General features: G+C 40.6%; 2 protein-coding genes across 4 annotated transcripts; one reads left to right on the top strand and one right to left on the bottom strand.

The window, feature by feature from the left end:
• The first annotated feature begins 3,551 nt into the window (after nucleotides 1-3,551).
• LOC139380437 (trace amine-associated receptor 7c-like) lies at nucleotides 3,552-4,610 on the top strand. The gene has a single exon (XM_071123110.1). The coding sequence runs from the start codon at nucleotides 3,552-3,554 to the stop codon at nucleotides 4,608-4,610; it is 1,059 nt and encodes a 352-aa protein (XP_070979211.1).
• Nucleotides 4,611-12,280: 7,670 nt separating this feature from the next.
• On the bottom strand, nucleotides 12,281-21,233 carry LOC139364705 (NADH dehydrogenase (ubiquinone) complex I, assembly factor 6-like). Of its 3 annotated transcripts, none has more exons than XM_071101688.1 (9): nucleotides 20,845-21,232; nucleotides 20,434-20,533; nucleotides 19,738-19,860; nucleotides 19,370-19,426; nucleotides 19,172-19,274; nucleotides 16,290-16,423; nucleotides 14,834-14,935; nucleotides 13,532-13,588; nucleotides 12,281-12,756 (listed from the first exon to the last, which is right to left on the bottom strand). In XM_071101688.1, exons 1-9 carry the CDS (start codon nucleotides 21,033-21,035, stop codon nucleotides 12,628-12,630), a joined length of 996 nt encoding a protein of 331 aa, XP_070957789.1. In that variant the 5' UTR covers nucleotides 21,036-21,232; the 3' UTR covers nucleotides 12,281-12,627. The 3 variants fall into 3 exon arrangements, with proteins under 3 accessions (XP_070957789.1, XP_070957807.1, XP_070957799.1); XM_071101706.1 differs by having other exon boundaries at nucleotides 20,430-20,533; nucleotides 20,845-21,076; XM_071101698.1 differs by lacking the exon at nucleotides 14,834-14,935 and having other exon boundaries at nucleotides 20,845-21,233.

Genomic DNA, 21,233 nt, shown 5'->3' with positions numbered 1-21,233 from the left:
GCTCTTCCTCAAAACTTGAGACATCTGTGGCATTGTGTTGTGTGACAAAACTGCACATTTTAGAGTGGTCTTTTATTGTCCCCAGCACAAGGTGCACCTGTGTAATGATCATGTTTAATCAACTTCTTGATATGCCACACTGTCAGGTAGATGGATTATCTTGGCAAAGGAGAAATTCTCATGAACAGGGATATAAACTAATTTGTGCACAACATTTGAGAGAAATAAGCTTTTTGTGTGTATGGACATTTCTGTGATTCTTCATTTCAGCTCATGAAACACAGGACCAATACTTTATGTTGCATTTATATTTTTGTGTAGTTAAGAGGATCGGGAGAATGCCACATCCTTGCTCCTCTCTAAACTTTATCCTCCAATGCCTAGATCTTTAAATAAGGAACACACTCATAATAGAGGTGAATATAGCCTGGAGGATCATGTAAGCATGGACAACCATCTAGTACACACAGACATAGCACTAGTAGATCATGGATATCCAAGAACACTCAGAAAACATGTTCCTGTACAATTACTTGTACATCTAATTCAGAGCACCTGAATGTTTCGCACTTTTATGAGGAGCATATTCCTTAGTCTCTTGCAGCTGATTCTGACCCAGGTTAGAAGTTAGAGCATAGAGCCAGGCTAGGAGTTAGAGCACAATGATAATGCACTGATTATCATCTGAACTACATTGACTGATCATGAACACACACAACAGGTTAAATTGTAGTCCAGAAAACCTGGTGTGTAGAGATTAGAAAGTCTGTTCATTTGAAGTGTGTACTCTGGTGACTACAAGGAAAAGACTCCTCTGGGCAAGTTCCAAAAAACAAATTGAGAGCAAAGGGAGAAATAAACATTCTTATCAGCTCGAGTGGCCTCAAGGAGATTTAGTTAAATCCCAGCTTCATCCTCTAGACCCGTCAAATTTAACTCTGGACCTCGAAGCCAGTTTTATGCATTTTTTAATTGTTCCCCTCTAATAAGGGACTGATTTAGACCTGGGACACCGGGTGTCTGCAATTAATAATCAGGTAGAACAGAAAACCAGAAGGAAATGAATACCTTTTCTCGAGACTCTTTGTCTCTCCAGGTAGCTACTAATGGACATTAAAGGAATTTACACAAAGTACCTTTTTTTTCACCAAAGCCATGTTTTTGTGTTTTCTAAATCCCTTGTATTTCTTTTTATCTCATCTCCGTGATAAGACTTCTCAAGTTTTCATTTTCAATTTTTGATGTTCCATATGTGTTTTGAGGCGCTGTTGTTGTTCAACAGTGGTAGGTACTCTCCTATCACTGTTGAATTGCGATAAAGGAAATATTGACTGTTGCATCTGGTGAGATGGGCATGATGCCAGCTGCATGTCTTCCTCTGTTTATGGAGCTTTGCAGAGCTGGGACCTGAGTCACACGTGGTGACCCTGGATTAGGGAGCATTACCACTACACTACACCCACTATGGCATGAGATTATTATTTTGTTTTTCTTTGTGTCTACTTCTACCCAATCAAAGCTAAAGCCGAACAGAGCTAAAGCCCAAACAGAGAAAAAACCGAACATCCATGTTACAGACTCCTTAGACAATCACGGTTAATCAGTGTGCAGTATTGTAGGATTTTAGTCAACCAAACCACACACACCTCTGTCCTTCTACTGGTTTTCATCTAGCAGGGTCAGACCTAGTAGACTTTAGGGAGATGGATGGGTAGACAAAATCAGGTTGCTGCTGTTGGAAAACTAGGGCCATTAATCTGATGACCCCAACACCACAGGGCAGTGATAGTGGAGTTTTATGACAAAAAGGGGTTTTAATAGTCCTGTATAAATTCCCAACCTGGTCACTTACATCATCACAACCAACTGATACTTTCCTCCTCATCTCTCCACTGGATACGATATACAGTTGAAGTCAGAAGTTTACATACACTTAGGTTGGAGTCAACCACTCCACACATTTCTTGTTAACAAACTCTATTTTTGGCAAGTCTGTTAGGACATCTACTTTGTGCATGACACAAGTCATTTTTCCAACAATTGTTTACAAACAGATTATTTCACTTATAATTTACTGTATCACTATTCCAGTGGGTCAGAAGTTTACACACACTAAGTTGACTGTGCCATTAAACAGCTTGGAAAATTCCAGAAAATGATGGCATGGCTTTAGAAGCTTCTGATAGGCTAATTGACATCATTTGAGTCAATTGGAAGTGTACCTGTGGATGTATTTCAAGGCCTACCTTCAAACTCAGTGCCTCTTTGCTTGACATTATGGGAAAATGAAAGGAAATCAGCCAAGACCTCAGAAAAAAATTGTAGACCTCCACAACTCTGGTTCATCCTTGGGAGCAATTTCCAAACGCCTGAAGGTACCATGTACATCTGTACAAACAATAGTACGCAAGTATAAGAACCATGGACCACGCAGCCGTCATACCGCTCAGGAAGGAGATGCGTTCTGTCTCCTAGAGATGAACGTACTTTGGTGCGAAAAGTGCAAATCAATCCCAGAACAACAGCAAAGGACCTTGTGAAGATGCTGGAGGAAACAGGTACAAAAGTATCTATATCCACAGTAAAACAAGTCCTATATTGACATAACCTGAAAGGCAGCTCAGCAAGGAAGAAGCCACTGCTCCAAAACCACCATAAAAAAGCCAGACTACGGTTTGCAACTGCACATGGGGACAAAGATCGTACTTTTTGGAGAAATGTCCTCTGGTCTGATGAAACAAAAATAGAACTGTTTGGCCATAATGACCATCGTTATGTTTGGAGGAAAAAGGGGAGGCTCGCAAGCCAAAGAACACCATCCCAACCGTGAAGCATGGGGTGGCAGCCTCATGTTGTGGGGTTGCATTGCTGCAGAAGGGACTGGTGCACTTCACAAAATAGATGGCATCATGAGGTAGGAAAATGATGTGGTTATATTGAAGCAACATCTCCAGACATCAGTCTTTTTTTCTTCTTTTTTTTGCTGTCTGGACAGTGAAACAGTCTCCAAGAGTCATCTGAAAAAGTGGGTTTGAGAATAGTCATCTTCCATATTTCATTATTTTATGAGAGGGATTATATATGGAATATTTAAATTGGAGCAAAAGATGCAGCCACTGTGTAGGCCTATGTGCGCCCAATAAAGCATATTGGTGAATTGTATATCTAATCATTTGAAAATCTATTTAAAGTAAGTGAGTTGTTTCTACCATCTGCAATAACGACTCTTGTAATAGCGATTGGCCTACTGTATAACAATAGCCTAGAATATTATGTTTTTAGTACATTGTATTGTATATTTTTCATATAAAATATTAGGGTTGCAAGACTTCCGTTATGAAATCCACTTTATCAATAATATAATTTGTATTTACTATTCCAGCTGCTGTCATGACTAAATAGACGTCATTGCCTTACTCGTAGTGACAGCTCGACGCGAGACAGCACAGCGCGTGCCCTGTCCTGGAGTCAAATCTGTTTACCACAGCTGTTCTTGCAGTAACAAGCAGTTGAAGAGAGGATAGTCATCCTTATTACAGTAACTTCAGTTCATGGTCTGTTTCTCATATAGACCAATCATGCTGCCGGAGGGAACCGAGCCGACAAACTGTACTCTGTGTTGCTGGACTGTGACCAACAAGATTTTGATGGTCGTTTTTATGGTCATCTTGATTTTTGCTATCTTGTTCGGCAACTCGGTGACATTAGCCGTACTGTGCGGGACTAAGCACTTTCATACGCCCCAGGGATATCTGAAAGCGTCGCTAGCGGTGGCTGACTTGGCGGTAGGGATATTTGTGGTGCCAGTCTCCGTTTACGCAGAGGTGTCGCTTATGTTGAACAACTCCGCGCCAAAATGGATCGTGAACAATTCACAAGCAACAACTTTTCACCCGTGCAATTTAATTGGCCCCATTTTCGCTGGCTGCACCTTTGTGTCCATTACGACTATATTTTTCCTTACTATCGAACGGAGCATCGCGGTTTTGAGGCCGTTGCACAAGGAATCAGTCATTACGCGCAAACGGACAACTATCCTCATACTCTTCTCATGGATGGGAAGTTTCTTTCTGGCAGTGTCTCCGATGATTTTCAGCAATGAAATTGCCCTCGAATATAACCTTTGTAGTAGAATGTGCAATTACGCACTGGGCACCATCGACACGTTTCCTTCCCAGGCATGGAACATTCTCCTGCTCTTTCCCGCGTTTGATTTCACACTCCTTGGTGGAACCGTGGTGATAAATATAATTTCATTGTCTAGCATACGCCAGAACTCAAAGCAGAGAAAACATCTGGCTGAAAGCGAAAGCGGCTCCAAACCCACTTTCTCCGATATCAAGGCTGCCAAAACGATAGGGACCTTAACGCTGGCTTTTACGTTATCCTTCACCCCCATTGCTGTCTTTGTCGTGGGAAATGTTCTTGGAAACGAATGGTGCAACTTTTCGCTTTTTGCTTTTTGGATACTGACTACGAATAGCTGTTGGAATGTTATAATATACAGTGTGAGAGACCAGAAGTTTAGGCTGCGCGCGCACAAGCTTCTGATTCCTTCCCAAATCAAGAATGTCTCCAAGACCTCAAAAACGGTGGACATTTTGTCTTAATCCCATTTTGACATTTCTGTACATGTCGAAATGACGGATTTATGATAATGGTACCAAAGACAATGTAATAACGAAAGCAAAGCAGCCTACAGAGAAATGCTAGGCTATAGTATCTATATGATCGATGCTTTACGCCCACACCTGTTAGGGCAGGGATAATCAATTAGGTTCAGCCGCAAGGCAGATTTTTTGGTCAAGGGGCAGGAACATAATTACAAATAATGTGTCGACTACAAATTTACCGTATGAAGCCCAAATAGATCATATTTGACTATAACAATAATTTCAAACATTTCTTACATTTGTTTACGATCACATACACTGAGTATACCAAACATTAGGAAAACCAATGCTTCCCACAGTGTCAAATTGGCTGGATGTCTTTGGGTGTCGGACTATTCTTGATTCACAAGGGAAACTTAAACGTGAATAACCCAGCCGCATTGTGGTTCTTGACACAAACCGGTGCGCCTGGCAACTACTACCATAACTCGTTCAAAGGCACTTACATTTTTTGTCTTGCCCATTCACCCTCTGAATGGCACACGTACACAATCCATGTCTCAATTGTCTCAAAGTTTAAAAATCCTTATTTAACTAGTCTCCTCCCCTTTATATACACTAATTGAAGTGGATTTAATACAGTGACATAAATAAGCGACCATAGCTTTCACCTAGATTTACCTGCTCTGTCTATGTCATGGAAAGAGGTGTTCTTAATGTTTTGTCTAATCAGTGTATATTTCTCCGATTTTTGGAATACTTCGGAACAGACACCAAACATTCAAATCACTTGGAGCTGATTTGCCGGTGTTTTCCCAGTATTTTATGTCCAACAATAAAAAATTAAATGACATCATAAAAGCATAACACGTTTTCAAATATGATGGTAAAGCAGCTGTGTCTTAGGTTATGTCATGTTCAGTGCACACTTAGCCATTATGTGAAATGATTGTTTTTAGTCAGAAATACTTGTCAACGTGTAAACTGTGTGTACTACACTTGCTCAAATATGTGGTATTATTGACACAATGTGTTCGCTGACTATTAAAAATACATGTATTTTTGTTACAAATACAATTTATGGAGCCTTTTCATATGGGTGAAAGTTGCACTTTCTATTAACACCATAATCACAGACGGGAGCTACATCTCACCTCACTCTGATAGGCTACTTTGGGGTAGAGCGGCGTGTGAGGGCACAGAGGGTCAATCTCAACATTAACAAGAACATGGCAGCATATTAATTTGTTTTGTGCAGAAATTATAATAGTTGGATATTAAAATGGTAGCCTGAAAGGAATGAATACGATGATGATGAAGATGTGTAATGCGTCTGTTCTATTATAGGTGTCCTATAGGCAGGCCGAAGTGTCCATCATTGTCAATCTGATTACGCACACACCCACTTGTACGCGCACGCACAAACACACAGGGAGAAAATATTCAAATGTTGCCAGTGGTAATCTTGAGCAGAGTTGGAATTTTTCTAAAACGGTCTTAAAATTCGTTTTTGGGATTACGGCTCCGCGGTGCTGCAATCATGAGTTTCTTCTCTGATATCCAGCCTTGCGCTTGCCACTATTTTTCGTGGCGACTGACCATTCACATGAAAACCATCGCGCAATTTAAAATGCTCTTTATGTTAATTTCTCTATGTCTGGGATCTTTTATTTCAGCTCATGAAACATGGGAACAACACTTTACATGTTGCCTTTATATTTTTTGTTACAACATCGTTTTATCAAATTTGGCAGTACGTCCAGTCGGCCTCACCTGTGGGATCGTCTGAGACCAGCCATCCAGACAGCTGATGGAATTGAGGAGTATTTCTGTCTGTAATAAAGGCCTTTTTTGGGGAAAAACTCAATCTGATTGGCTGGGTTTGGCTCCCCATTGGGTGGGCCTGACTCCCAAATGGGTGGGCCTATCCCCTCCCAGGCGCCAGCCATGGCTGCGCCCTGCCCAGTCATGTGAAATCTATAGATTAGGGCCTAATTTATTTATTTCCATTGACAGATTTCCTTATTTGAACTGTAACTAGGTAAAATCATTGAAATCGTTGCATGTTGTGTTTATATTTTTGTTCAGTATACTATATATCCTCTTTCTTCTCAGAATTACATATGTTACTAAGGCATCTGGACCAATGGTGAAGTTGACAAAGAGAGACTGCAATACATGTACATACACATGGTGAGGTTGACATGTGTACGTCACCGCAGAGAGAGGGAGAGGGAGAGCGAGCGACTGCACTGCAATACATGCACACACTCGTTCTTTCTCTCACACACCACACACACACATACACACATTGAAGTTACCTACAGTCCTCTTTAGAAAGACACAATAGTTCTACTGAAATAACCTTTGATTATGGGTCTCTCAGTAGCTAACAGGCAACACGGCGCTGACATACCTCAGACTTCATTTGTAGCATTATTACCTTTGCTGTTTACATGAAAAGGCTAATGTTTACGTCACTACAATAAATAGCTTTTAAACTGTAAAGTGCAAAACAAATGATGGGAATAAGGATCTTTTCTTCAGCTGAGTGAATAAGATTGACCTTAATCTAAGAGAGTCCAAAGGCATTTGTCTTCCCTCTCTCATGTCATTATTTTGTTTTCCACTCTTCCTTCATTATCCATGGCTATAACTAGCCTAACTAACTAGCCTAACCATCACAAGCTTCATGCTGATACTGGAAAAATAAGAACAAATTGGTTATCAAGAAGTAGCCTCTAAAGTGATTATAGCAGGCCATAGCAGGCTTCTTTCTACATTATTCACACAACAGCTAAAAAGGGTAATAGTTCAAAAATAAAAGTTGAGCTTTCTGTCAAGCACTTTCACAGCCTATCACATACAGTGTTACAATGGGGTGAAGTCCACTTTGACAACAATTATGTGAAAAGCAGGCATACTAGGTGACAAAAATAAATTAGCAGAACGCAGAGCCATTTTCATTACACTCATAACCCCCGAGCAGACGAAAGGAGCTCATCCAGTATTTCCATTTCTTCATTTTCTTAATTTGACACTCCTAAATGACAAAACACTATCAGCTTTAAGAGACTTAGTGTATGTGTCCAGTGCTTATAAAAAACAATGTACTATATTTCCCCATGTTTCTCTCTATTTACTAATGTAATTGCCTCTAGATATGAACATCTGAGAAGCAAGATGCCATGACTAAGGGGTGTAAGTTGATGTTGCTGTCTTTCTCAGCAAATAGTTATGAAATATTAATGATATTGATACGGTTGCCCCTTTTTTGACGTGTTTGATTTAGCATGCAGTCTCCTTCAGCGTTATTTACAGTATATTCAGCAGACGGTTGTTGTGATTGTCATTTCTATCTTGTAGGCTACATCAAGTCCATAATGTTAACCAAGTGTTTCCAACCAGTAAACCACACAACAGTAGAACTTCATGAAATACCCAATTTCTCTGAATAAACCCATACAACCTTGAGGTTCTTATGTAACATCACAGTAATGACATAGAATAATATAGGTTGCCATGGAAAATAATAGAAGAGGGGAAGTTGCTTTAAGAAGTACATCAAATCTATGGCTAAAAGGATTGTAGTGTTTGTTCGGTGCATGTGGGAGGGCCTTTCAGGTGGTTTAAGAGTTAGTCCTTTACAGCTCCTCTGTAAACATCTATTGTGGGGGACCAGGGAGTATTAAGTACTTCCCAGAGATACATTTTGTAATCTCCATAAAAACCGAACGCCTTAATGAATCGAAACCCGGAACAGTGTGTCCAGCAGGATAAGTCAGAAATATAATTCTTATGCTACATAACACTCTAGGATTCATGTACTCATAAAAATGCTGTTTACCGAAGGAGACCAGATGTATTAAACTGCATTCATTTAAATATGTCTAGGGCCTGAGTATGCAGTTTATTTGGACCTGCTTGAAGCAACAGAAGTTCTGTGACTGGTATGGGTGACATATTCATTATCTCTACCTGCCAGTCATTTCAAAGGATAAAATGTGAATAGTGGACTTGACATGAGAGAAATGATAAACTCTGTTTATTCCATTATCTATTCCCAGCATACTCTTCTCTGATGATTTCCCCTCTTGTCTCATTATGCAACCCTGCTGAGGGAATGTGGCTGTAAAAAGGTCTTCAATCTGATGTTGGCATGAACCTATCTGGCATGACTCTGGATCAGTCACGAAAATTCCAATTAGTTAACCAGTCTGCCCCCACGCACAGGGCAGGAGCCATTGTGCATCTTTTCAAGTTGGTAAGCATCAGGAGCCTCCCTACTCACCCACCACTTCCTTTGAAGAAGTTGAACAGAACAGCAGGAGTTGTTTTCGAGTTACTCCTCTTAACCCCTTGTTCCTCACACTTTACATGATCATGTTTCCTATCAGACACATTCTCAACTTCGGTTTCAACAGTCACAATAGATCCTCCAGAATTAGATAATTAGATTCTGGGTGTGACTGGGCATATGTTCATATACAGAGGTGTCATGCCCATAGGGGGCACAGGGGTACCTCAGATTTGTCCTGTTTTTAAAAAAATAAATAAAAAAAAAATAAAAAAATTTAAGTGTTGTTTTTCTGTAATACTACTAGCATTTTATGAAGTTGGCTTAAGCTAGCCCAGATTGGAAACCTATCTGCCAACCTCATAACTAGCTACCAAAAAGCCATTTCAGACTATCAATCAAGTTACAGTAGCTAGCTTGTCCAACTACAGGTAACTGCCAAAAATAAAGGAAACACTAACATACAATGTTTTAATAAGGTGTTGGGCCACCACGAGCCAGAACAGCTTCAATGCACCTTGGCATAGATTCTAAGTGTCTGGAACTCTATTGGAGGGACGCGACACCATTCTTCCACGAGAAATTTCATAATTTGGTGTTTTGTTGATTGTGGTGGAAACGCTGTCTCAGGCACCGCTCCAGTATCTCCCATAAGTTTTCAATTGGTTTGAGATCTGGTGACTGAGACCGCCATGACATATTGTTTACAACGTTTTCATGCTCATCAAACCATTCAGTGACCACTTGTGCCCTGTGGATGGGGGCATTGGCATCCTATTGGGTCAGAGCCATGGTAGCCAAAATAATAGTGAAAATAATGGCCTGCCCAGCATTTTTATACATGACCCTAAGCATGATGGAATGTTAATTGCTTAATTAACTCAGGAACCCCACATGTGGAAGCACCGGCTTTCAATATATTTTGTATTTCTCATTTACTCAAGTGTTTCCATTATTTTGGCAGTATTTTATCTGGCAAGGTTGGTAGACTTTAGAAAAGCAAGCAACTACTAAATGTACTGGATAAGACTCACATTCTTTTCAATCTTTTACCCAGATTTTAGCAGAGATGCAGGGAAGCATATTAAGTTTCTTTAAAAAAAAGAAACACCAGTCAGGAGGATAGACAGCTCAAGAGGTAAATAGCAAATGGTGGTCACACCAGATACTGACTGATTTTCTGATCCACGCCCCTACTTTTTAAAAAGGTATCTGTGACCAATCAATGCATATCTGTATTCCCAGTCATCTAATGACCTAATGAATTTATTTTCATTAGGTCGTAATCTAATTTAGATGAACTGTAACACAGTAAAATCTTTGAAATTGTTCCATGTTGCATTTATATTTTTGTTTGGTACAGAACGGATCAAGTGCTGGGATGGACCTATATTTCCTGCAATATGGAATTAGTAGGCTTTTGACTACAGGGAACCTTGTCAAGTCAAATAGGGTTCAGCACACAGTTTAAATTTAATCTCAATATGTTGTGCATCACAGCAATTTATTTAGCTTGACAATCCCATTAAATGCAATTCTGCATTTAGACACTAAATGGTTATACAAAAGTAAAATTGGCATCATGTTGATGCAATTAAGTTGTACATCTAGACCACATGTCAACATCTCTTGGATTAGTGTGCCTATAGTACTTAGAATAACAATCAACATCTTTACCATTGACTCAATTTATCAGTCTTGGAAGGATGAGCAGTTTTCCACAGCAACAGATCATAATACGACCTATTAATGATGCTTGATCATTAGCATTCTAGTTGGGGGCTTGATGACTCATACCTGGTTCATGCTCTCCTCCTTTGAAGTATAACAGGACCAGATGCTTTGTACCAGCAGCAGTGCCACTACACCAATCATTCTAGATTCACACAGTTCAGTTAGCCTTGAACCACCCCACTGACATTCTAGCAAGAAGGAAGAAACATCTTTCCTAAGCATATTATAGGTCACCCTTCAGACTGCAAGTCACTTTTCAACAAAGTCATCATTCCTACATTATTAAACAAACTGTTTTCAAGAGGACACATCGGCACAATGCAGGAAGTCAAATGGCGAGATGACAATCAAGTTGGTTTAATTCTGATCCACTGGGCACACACTGGTTGAATAAATGTGTGTATAAAACGAAATGACGCTGAACCAATGTGGAATAGAACACTTTGGATGAGACCAGTGTTCTCTCTCTGAAAGAGACAGTAGTAGTACTATAGAGAACTGACTGGCCATCACACACCATATTTGGCCATCACATGCTGGCATCTTGGTTCAAAAGAAAAGGTGCATTTGATTTGAGGTCTGCCTGTGTGTATGTTATTTTATTTTGGCCGTCACAGGCTTGGCGACGAAAAATCGATAAATTGTGACAATGCTCGCTCATCTTGGGTGAAGGTATAAACCAACATATCAAACATCCTTTGATCCTAGGTCTCTTCTAGCCTCTTTCTCCCTCTCACTGTCTCTCCCTTTGGAAGTACAAGGCCCTTCTCATCAAAACATGGCACTTGTCCAGGACTTCACTGGATTGCTTCCAGTGAATGATACCAACTTAATTTTATCAGTAGTCCATTGACTGCATCAAGATTTCCATGGTAGGATGAAACATCGATATAACGAATGGCCACAGGGATTTGCATAAATGAGAAACAGCCTTAAGGGGACACAAGTAGCACAGAGGGTTGCTTGGGAACATAGAACCCAATGAATCCCTGGAATGCAACAGCTCTCTGCATCATTGAGACCAGCCAGAAAAAAGTGATGGGAGGACTTTCCCTTCTGTTAAGGGCAGAAGGGCTAGGGTAGCCTAGTCTGAAGAGGTCATCATCAGGGTCTGGAACACACTGACTGTAATGATTCACAACAGGGAGGAAAATACATAATTTATCATAAATAAAACTACCCTGGGTGAACGATCTGGCCCTCTCTGTGACATTCAAGGTGAAGCCTTAGAGTTTCCTGCTTTTGAGGAATAAAACCTAAACGTATATAAACTGTTCAAAATGGCCCTTTTCTTTTCAACTCCACAACCTGGCATCTGGTCCAGATCAAAACAATCAACTGGAGGCAGAAATTCTCTGGTAAACTAAGCACTATGCTAATTACACACTTGCATCCTACTTTGGCTATAAACGGTTGTCAGGAGCAACAGTACCATATAATTTTGTGCTGGTAAAAAGCTATGTTGTGAATGTATACAGCCTGTTCCACAAATATGACAGTGATAATTACACTTAAGTCATGTAAAAAGCTCTAGATTTTATTTAAATGTCATCATAATTCACAATGACATACACTACTGTTATTATGGTTGTGACATCTTTATTTAAGCTTTAAAAATGAGAGAAAACACAGACCTACATGGCTACACAATGTATTACTGAAAATACTCAATATATCAGGGCATCAGTTCAGTCTCCAGTACTGTAGTTATTGCTTTACAATAATCTCTGTCTGTGGTCCTCAGCTGTCTAGTCTACAACAGGGAATAACACAGGTGAACTGGTTTAGATGGCAGAGGCATGTTTTAGATCAGAATCCTTTTCTGGGGAGTGCTGACATCATAGATGGAGGAGTCTCTTGAAATCCACTGTTGTAGATAGGTCTACTTAGAAACCAACATACAAGAGCGGGACTTTGGGAAACCGGATGTTTAAACCTGGTATAAATTACAATAGGGCAAACGATAAGGTCCCACTATACAGGTCAATAGGTCTTCTTCCAGGAGCGGAAATAGAGCTGGATGGGGATCAGTGGGTTTCTTTTCTGTAGGCTGGGATGGAACACATCAAAGTCTACCCGCCGCACCCTTTGAAGGTAGTCCTCCAGCACCACCTAGAACAGCAGCCAGAGAGAGGGAAACAGCATACACAGCATCAACACACTGTGTGTGTGTCAGTCCTTATTCTCTACATGTGGTAGCTAGCGTGAGCATTATCTGAGCTCAGGAAAGTGCTTCCTCTTTGTCCTAGACGCATTGTGACCATCCACCCTTCAAAACATAAAACACACGATGCGGGGCATTTGTCTACCTCAAATTCTTCACCTTGGCGTCATTCTCAAGGCTCTGGTTAATATGCTCTGCCCTTCCTTTATTGCCCTCTTTCATGCCCCTTCTCTGTGGGAATCAGACTGCTTTTGAGAGTGCCAGTGGTAAGAGCCCATAATGCAGTCCCTTGGTGGTCTGTCTGGTGCGATTAAATTGGAGCATTAAAAAGGTCTGTCTGGCCAACTGATGGGGAGCGTGCTGTGATGGGAGGGAGGGATAGGCTAGACAGCCATGTCAGGATATTGGGAGGTGGTTGAGGAGGAGAAAGGACCGTTCAACAGATGCTGCTCCTCCTTACCTAAATTCAGATTAACCTGATTGGAGGATTAATGAAAAAAAAATAAATACGAATGCTAAGAGAACTGGAAGTGAAACTAACACACAGACCTGGTCTCTTCCCTGGTGCCAAGACTAAAGAAGCCCCATAGATCAGTTCACGAGTCTTGTCTTTGGTCAACGCTTTACAAAATATGACCCTTTTCATGATGTTACGTCAATCACAGTGACCACAACCTAACCCAATAAATGCTAATCATTCTTATAATAATAACAACAACCCACCGTTTGGAGGAAGGCAGGGAAAGCAGAAGCTGGTATGTTCTTGCTGAATGATCTGGCCTGTGGAGACAAAAAGGTTCAAACTGAGTAAAATGACTAACACAGGCTAATAAAGCTATAATCTGTTTTTATAACAGATGAAGGTCTGTAGACATGCAAAATCAATGACGCGCATATAAAACACCAGTAGCTACTTAATTTCGGACTGCTTCTCTTTTCAATCCCTTTTTTGTACTAACTCAAAACTAAAAAAACAACCTCAAAGCTCACAATGAAACAAAGTTACAAGTATCACCAACGTTAATTGATTAAAGTACACTACCGTTCAAAAGTTTGGGGTCACTCAGAAATGTCCTTGTTTTCATGGAAAACAGACTTGAAATCAGTTGCAAAATGAATAGGAAATAGTCAAGACGTTGAGGTTATAAAGGTTGAGGATATAAAGGTATAAATAATGATTTTTAATTTAAATAATAAAAATTTGCTTTCAACAAAGAATTCTCGATTGCAGCAATTACAGCCTTGCAGACCTTTGGCATTCACAGCGTTGTACGAGATCTTCAGGTTCTTGGCAATATCTCCCATGGAATAGTCTATTCTTGTTCTGAGAAATGAAGGCTGACTAGTTTCAGAAGAAAGTCCTTTGTTTCTGGCCATTTTGAGCCTGTAATGGAACCCACAAATGCTGATGATCCAGATACTCAACTAGTCTAAAGAAGGCCAGTTTTATTGCTTCTTTAATCAGAACAACAGTTTTCAGCTGTGCTAACAATTGTAAAAGGGTTTTCTAATGATCAATTAGCCTGATAAACTTAGATTAGCTAACACAACGTGCCATTGGAACACAGGAGTGATGGTTGCTGATCATGGGCCTCTGTATGCCTATGTAGATATTCCATTAAAAAAAATATTCCGTTTCCAGCTACAATAGTCATTTACAACATTAACAATGTCTACACTGTATTTCTGATCAATTTGATGTTCTTTTAAAATGGACAAAAAAGTAGCTTTTCTTTCAAAAACAAGGACATTTCTAAGTGACCCCAAACTTTTGAACGGTAGTGTATGTGTCGTACGGGTAAAAAAACGCATCGTAGTAACAATTAGAGAAAACGACTGATCCCACATGGGAACACACTGTCAGAGCCCTCCATTTTTTTTTTTTTTACCAGGACTGGATGAAAAATGTAATTGAATCAAATCTTATTGAAGACTGGGGTTTTTAAAGCAGTAAATCTGTTCAGCAAGAACAGCCCATCAAATAACATTGGAGGAACACTGTCCTAATGTCATAAGGGTACGTACGTGTTGTAGGTGTACGTGGGCTTGGCTGGCAATGTCATATACCACATCTCTCACATTCTGTTCCCGGCTTCCTTGGATGAAGTCCTCCTGGGAGGCTCTGTGCTGGTGGTGACAGACACACACCTTTGTTCACACCACTTATTCACACAGGAGAGATGTGTTCCTTCAAACCACTAACCTAGCCGAGCGAACCAACTGCTCATGCTGAGAGCATATGGCCTCTAAATGGGGCGAGTAAAGTGAAGCTCCCGATAATTAGCTTCATTATTCACGGCATGTATAGCGATTGTCAGATCTCAGTTCTTTCTCCTTTAAACTGTTGGCCTCAGGTCAGCCCCGATAGACAGAAGTTGTTTAGAAACTGAGTAGAAGTCGGATAATTTGACAGCAAAAAAAATAAATAATATAAAACGGGTATAAAACGGGTAATCTGAATCTTATTACACAAATAAGGAGTTTAGTTTGATATAGTTTAACAATAATATGAGGACAAGGAGATTTGTATTGCCCAAAAACACAAGGCAGTCGGTGTCTGTAGACATGATGCTACACATGTTAGCTTGACAAACTAAACAATCAAGTCAGGGAACTTCAATACTATTTGAATGCAATGAAGCTTGGTATTGCAAGTTATTAGCTCGGCTAGAAGCTGTTGTCAAGCAATGGGAGCAACAACAAAACACAAACATACAGAGGGTCTAATGCCAAAGCCTGTATAAAATGTAACATCACCACAGACAGAGGCTGCAGTAGTTAAACCCCTGGACACCAACAGTCCCTTCTGCTTCCGACCAGAGCAATTAACTTATGACCGGATGAAAATAATTGGGAAATTGCAAGGCACTCACTGTCCCTTAATGACACAGAAAGTGGAGAAAACCCACCAGGCTTTAGCGAGCTTTAATGTGGGGGGGTGAATCATAGATGGACTGTAGGGGGAAACTCTAGGGAGCTTCAATTGTGCTCAGGACTAGACCTTTATGATGTTACAATAGCGCCCCCAGGTGCCAAAACAATAGTGATAGGCAAATGACCTGGAGGCCTCCACAAACCTGACGAGGTCACTAATGTCACACACACTGGACTAGTAGGGGTAAAAACATCTCCTGATGTCACATCATAAACCAGCTGCACACAGTCCCCTGTCACTCCAGCTGTGGCTCAGAGGCCTTGTTGACAGATGGATCAGACAAAGCTGTGAATTTGACTTGTAACTACAGCCAGTGCATTTGTCATGGGGTGTCATTATAACTGTGCCTCTGGCATACTTCATTTGGAGTAGTGACACAAACCCTCACTGTGTTGATAATGCCAAACCGGTCTAGCAGGAATATCATGTGACATAAAGGCCTGAGATAGAGAGGTAGATAGATCAGGAATGGCATCCATCTGTACCAAACATCACTAGCAGGAAAATCATCATTTTGATACCTCTGCTGCAGATATGGTCACTCACCAGCATGCAGATGTCCATAGGTAGGTAGACTTTGCGTCTGCTGCTGTTGTAGGGCGTGGCTCTTAGGCACATCACAATCCCCTGGGCCTTACCAATATGGCTGGCAGCATGATCAGCATGGACATCTTTCACACCTGGACAAAAAACACCACACACAAAGGGAATCAGAGAAGGCAGAAAATAACTAAAGTTAAAACATTGCAACCCTTTTTAAAACAAAAAAAAATAAACTATTGTATTAAATACACTTTGTCTAGGTACAAGAAGAATGTGTCTTCTAGTTTACCTCAGAAACATAGTTACTGTTTTTGATTGACTAGGGCCATGCTAAAACCTTAAGCACACACTGTTCTCTTGTATACATCATTTATCACAACAATAAAGTGCACACACTTTGATATTAATAACTGGGAAATGCTTTCATGCTGAGTGCCCAGTACTTGAAACAGGTTGAGGCTTTGAGTCAGATGTCTCTTCTAGTCAATTAGACTGGAACAAGTGTGGCAGGTTCCTTTGCAGAGGGGGACAAAATAATGACATTCCACAAAATAACATGCAAATGATTGACAGAAACGCAGGTACTTGCGATGCAGAAATGCCACTTAATTAATCGCACAAGTGAATACAGCTTGACCTGCTTCTAAGTCTCCCTCCCAAGTCATAAAACAATCTGCATAAGTAATCATTATTTTGTATACAAGGCATTCAGGAAAGTATACAGACCCCTTGATTTGCCACATTTTGTTACGTTACAGCCTTATTCTAAAATTGATTAAATTGTTGTTTTTTTCCTCAATCTACACACAATACCCCATACTAATAAAGCAAATAAAGGTTTTCAGAAATGTTTGATGTAAATGTAATATTTCATAAGTATTCAGACCCTTTACTGAGTACTTTGTTGAAGAACCTTTGGCAGCGATTACAGCCTCGAGTCTATTTGGGTATGACACTACAAGCTTGGCACACCTGTATTTGGGGAGTTTCTCCCATTCTTCTCTGCAGATCCTCTCAAGCTCTGTCAGGTTGGATGGGGAGCATCGCTGCACAGCTCTTTTCAGGTCTCTCCAGAGATGTTCAATCGGGTTCAGGTCCAGGCTCTGGCCGAGCCACAAGGACATTCGGAGCCTTGTCCCGAAGCCACTCCTGCATTGTCTTGGCTGTGTGCTTGGGGTCATTGTCGGTTGGAAGGTGAACCGTCACCCCAGTCTAAGGTGCTGAGTGCTCTGGAGCAGGTCTTCATCAAGGATCTTTGCACTTTGCTCCATTCATCTTCTCCTCGATCCTGACTAGTCTCCCAGTCCTTGACACAGAAAACCTCCCCGTAGGGATTTTGTCAGGTTTCCTCCAGACGTGACGCTTGGCATTCAGACCAAAGAGTTAAATCTTAGTTTCATCAGAACAGATAATCTTGTTTCTCATGGTCAGAGTCTTTAGGTGCCTTCTGGCAAACTCCAAGCGAGCTGTCATGTGCCTTCTGATGAGTGGCTTCCGTCTGGCCACTCTACCATAAAGGCCCGATTGGTGGAGTGCTGTAGAGATGGTTGTCCTTCTGGAAGGTTCTCCCATCTCCACAGATTAACTCTGGAGCTCTGTCAGAGTGACCATCGGGTTCTTGGTCACCTCCCTGACCAAGGCCCTTTTCCCCGATTGCTCAGTTTGGCCGGATGGCCAGCACTAGGAAGAACCTCGGTGGTTCCAAACTTCTTCCATTTAAGAATGATGGAGGCCACTGTGTTCTTAGGGACTTTCAATGCTGCATAAATGTTTGGTTCCGTTCCCCATATCTGTGCCTTGTCACAATTACGTCTCGGAGCTCTACGGACAATTTTGCTCTGACATGCATTGTCAACTGTGGGACCTTATATAGACAGGTGTCTGCCTTTCCAAATCATGTCCAATCAATTGAATTTACCACAGGTGGACTCTAATCAAGTTGGAGAAACATCTCAAGGATGATCAATGGAAACAGGATGACCCTGAGCTCAATTTCACCTCTCATAGCAAAGAGTCTGAATACTTATCTAAATAAGGTATTTCTGTTTATTTGTTTTTATAAATATGGACGTTTTCACTGTCATTATGTGTGTAGATTGAAGAGGAAAATTTTTATTTAATGCATTTTAAAATAAGGCTGTAAAGTAACATGTGGAAAAAGTCAAGGGGTCTGAAAACTTTACGAATGCACCGTACATCCACAATATAATGTGACTGTTCCTGTCAGGGTTCTTCCAAATAGGGAAGGAGCAGAGTCATAATGGGGCGGCAGGATAGCCTAGTGGTTAGAGCGTTGGACTAGTAACCGAAAGGTTGCAAGTTCAAATCCTCGAGTTGACATGGTACAAATCTGTCGTTCTGCCCCTGAACAGGCAGTTAGCCCACTAGGCCGTCATTGAAAATAAGAATTTGTTCTTAACTGACTTGCCTAGTTAAATAAAGGTTTAAAAAAAAGAATTTTATTAAAAATAATCAGTCATTCATTTCATGTAGAGGGGAAATTATGGGTAGTTTCTGTTGTCCAGCCTTTCAACAAAAATCTACTGGAGATCAGTGGCTATATTGATTCATTCTGATGGCATTTTCAAAGTGCAATTATGCATAGAGCGCTCTGTAACACCATGGCGGACATGGTATCATTAAACAAGGCACAATTAAATTCCCGGCAATGTTCCAGTCGGTGGCTGCAATTCTCATCTTTCTCATTTTAGTCAATGTGCTGCATTGGCAAGCACGATCCTCATCATTTCTAAAAGAGGTACTTGAACACTGGGAAGTTAATTGTGAATATAAATTCGATGTCCCCCCCCCCCTCGGGAACAGAACAATGCAGTACACTCTTCAGTCAGTGGAGTCAAGCACAAAACACACATACACCTGCTCACCTAAACTCTCCAGAAGAAGGTACAGTAGTGAGGACTGGGTATTGTCTGAATAGGCCTCCAACTCCTGGAGGTTTCTATAAGCTCTGTCTTCCATGTCTTTCTCCTGTTGGCAACAATAGAGACATATATCAAATAAATGAAACGAAACTAGAATTGAATCCACACAAATCCATGACCTAAAATGCAACATTTGCTTACTCTCTCAGAGATTATCCTAAGCATCCACCTCTTTGTCAGGTAGTGTTTCTTCACCGCCTGCAAAAGGAGATATTTGAAGATGTTTAAAACAGTACACATCAAATGCATTGGAAAATCTGTTTAATGCTATGCATCAAATACAATTTATTTATAAAGCCCTTCTTACATCAGCTGATATCTCAAAGTGCTGTACAGAAACCCAGCCTAAAACCCCAAACAGCAAGCAATGCAGGTGTAGAAGCAGGGTGGCTAGGAAAAACTTCCTAGAAAGGCTAGAACCTAGGAAGAAACCAGGCTATATGCAATGTCCAAACGATATACAGTCGAATGTAATAGCCGCAAAATGAAAATGTCTACTCCAGACAGACCCTCCATAGTTCTGCACTGACAGGCTGCACTGGGGGGTCGTCCCTGTAGATCTCCTCCACTGTAGTCTTCCAGAACTGCATCCGCATCAAACCTATAGTCTTCTGGGAAACAGAGTCCTTCACCTTGGAGAGAAACAAAAAAACGAGGGTTTTCTCAATCCCTTTCAGAAGACTTCATTGAATGAGTTTAAACTGTTAGGCATATAGAGTTGCACAAAAAATGTATTGCTTTACTAGACCCTTCCCTCACTGTTATCCATGTTCATATCTAGGTCTATAGGTTGATGTATTATTCTTGCCATAACAGCATTATCTTCAATAGCAGGATGCCTGAACATCAACACTTAGCTCTGGACAAGTATTGGACATAGAGTGGGGCAAAAAAGTACTTAGTCAGCCACCAATTGTGCAAGTTCTCCCACTTAAAAAGATGAGAGAGGCCTGTAATTTTCATCATAGGTACACTTCAACTATGACAGACAAAATGAGAAAAAAAATACAGAAAATCACATTGTAGGATTTTTAATGAATTAATTTGCAAATTATGGTGGAAAATAAGTATAAAAAAAAAATATATATATATATATATATATATATTCCATTTTGAATTCAGGCTGTAACACAAAAGGTGGAACATGTCAAGGGGTATGAATACTTTCTGAAGGCACTCAGTACTGAGCTTGCTGGAATACCTGCCTGAGCCAGCTCGACATTGAAGGCCCTCAGGGCCAGTGAGGAGCGTCGGGCATCCTCAGGGAGAAGCAGGGAGGACACAAAACCGTCATAGTCCCGAGACCTGGGGAAACAAGGCAAGTTAATCAAAACAAGTCAAGTGTAATGCTAGTGGTGGACTAACTTCTTCACAATGAAAACATTGGATGCAGTAACACATGTAACAAAAACAAACAACTAGCCAGGGTTGGGGTCAATTCCATTTCAATTCAGTATATACACTGAAAGTCCAATTATCTTCAAAGCATTTCATTGAGGAACATTTGGACAATGTAGCCAGTCACAGAGGGACCATGCAATTTGTGCATAGAAGGATGCTTGCAAGTCATACCATTTAGAGCCATATTTTACTAACTAGCAAGTTGGCTTGCTTACCTCACAATATCGATACAGTATTTTTCGTTGTGCTGCGACTCTATAGTCGAGTTTGTTGAAGCTCGTAGACATTTCACTTCTGTAGGTCGTTGAATGCAAATAGCGTGTGGCAATATCTTTCTTTGGAGTGAGTGAAATACCGAACATTTTGTGGTTAATAATCCATGCTTTGCACTAATGCCAGATGCCATGTTGACAACATACCCTTCAACTTTCACCCTTACCTTGTGTCGCAACAAAAGTCTTCCTCCCTATTTAATTTGTGTTCCGCTTTCTGTTGTATTTTTAAATACAGAACACTCGTTTTAGGTAAAGTATTTGTCTCAAGTTAGTTAATTATTGGTTAACTTTGCTAATTTTGCGAACAATATGTAGCAGCTACAACTGTG

This window comes from Oncorhynchus clarkii, chromosome 2 (genome assembly GCF_045791955.1).
Source record: "Oncorhynchus clarkii lewisi isolate Uvic-CL-2024 chromosome 2, UVic_Ocla_1.0, whole genome shotgun sequence".
Classification (NCBI taxonomy): Eukaryota; Metazoa; Chordata; class Actinopteri; order Salmoniformes; family Salmonidae; genus Oncorhynchus; species Oncorhynchus clarkii.
Note: the sequence above shows the minus strand (reverse complement) of the source record. Positions and strands in the feature narration are given on the sequence as shown.

What these genes read in the sequence shown, in the direction of transcription:
- LOC139364705 (XM_071101688.1), bottom strand. Translation starts at nt 21,035, where the DNA reads ATGGCATCTGGCATTAGTGCAAAGCATGGATTATTAACCACAAAATGT. An exon ending in CCCACGTACACCTACAACAC is followed by an intron (nt 13,589 to 14,833) that starts GTACGTACCCTT and finishes TTGTCTCCACAG; the next exon opens with GCCAGATCATTCAGCAAGAA. An exon ending in TCCCTGCCTTCCTCCAAACG is followed by an intron (nt 12,757 to 13,531) that starts GTGGGTTGTTGT and finishes CTGCTGTTCTAG; the next exon opens with GTGGTGCTGGAGGACTACCT.
- LOC139380437 (XM_071123110.1), top strand. Translation starts at nt 3,552, where the DNA reads ATGGTCTGTTTCTCATATAGACCAATCATGCTGCCGGAGGGAACCGAG.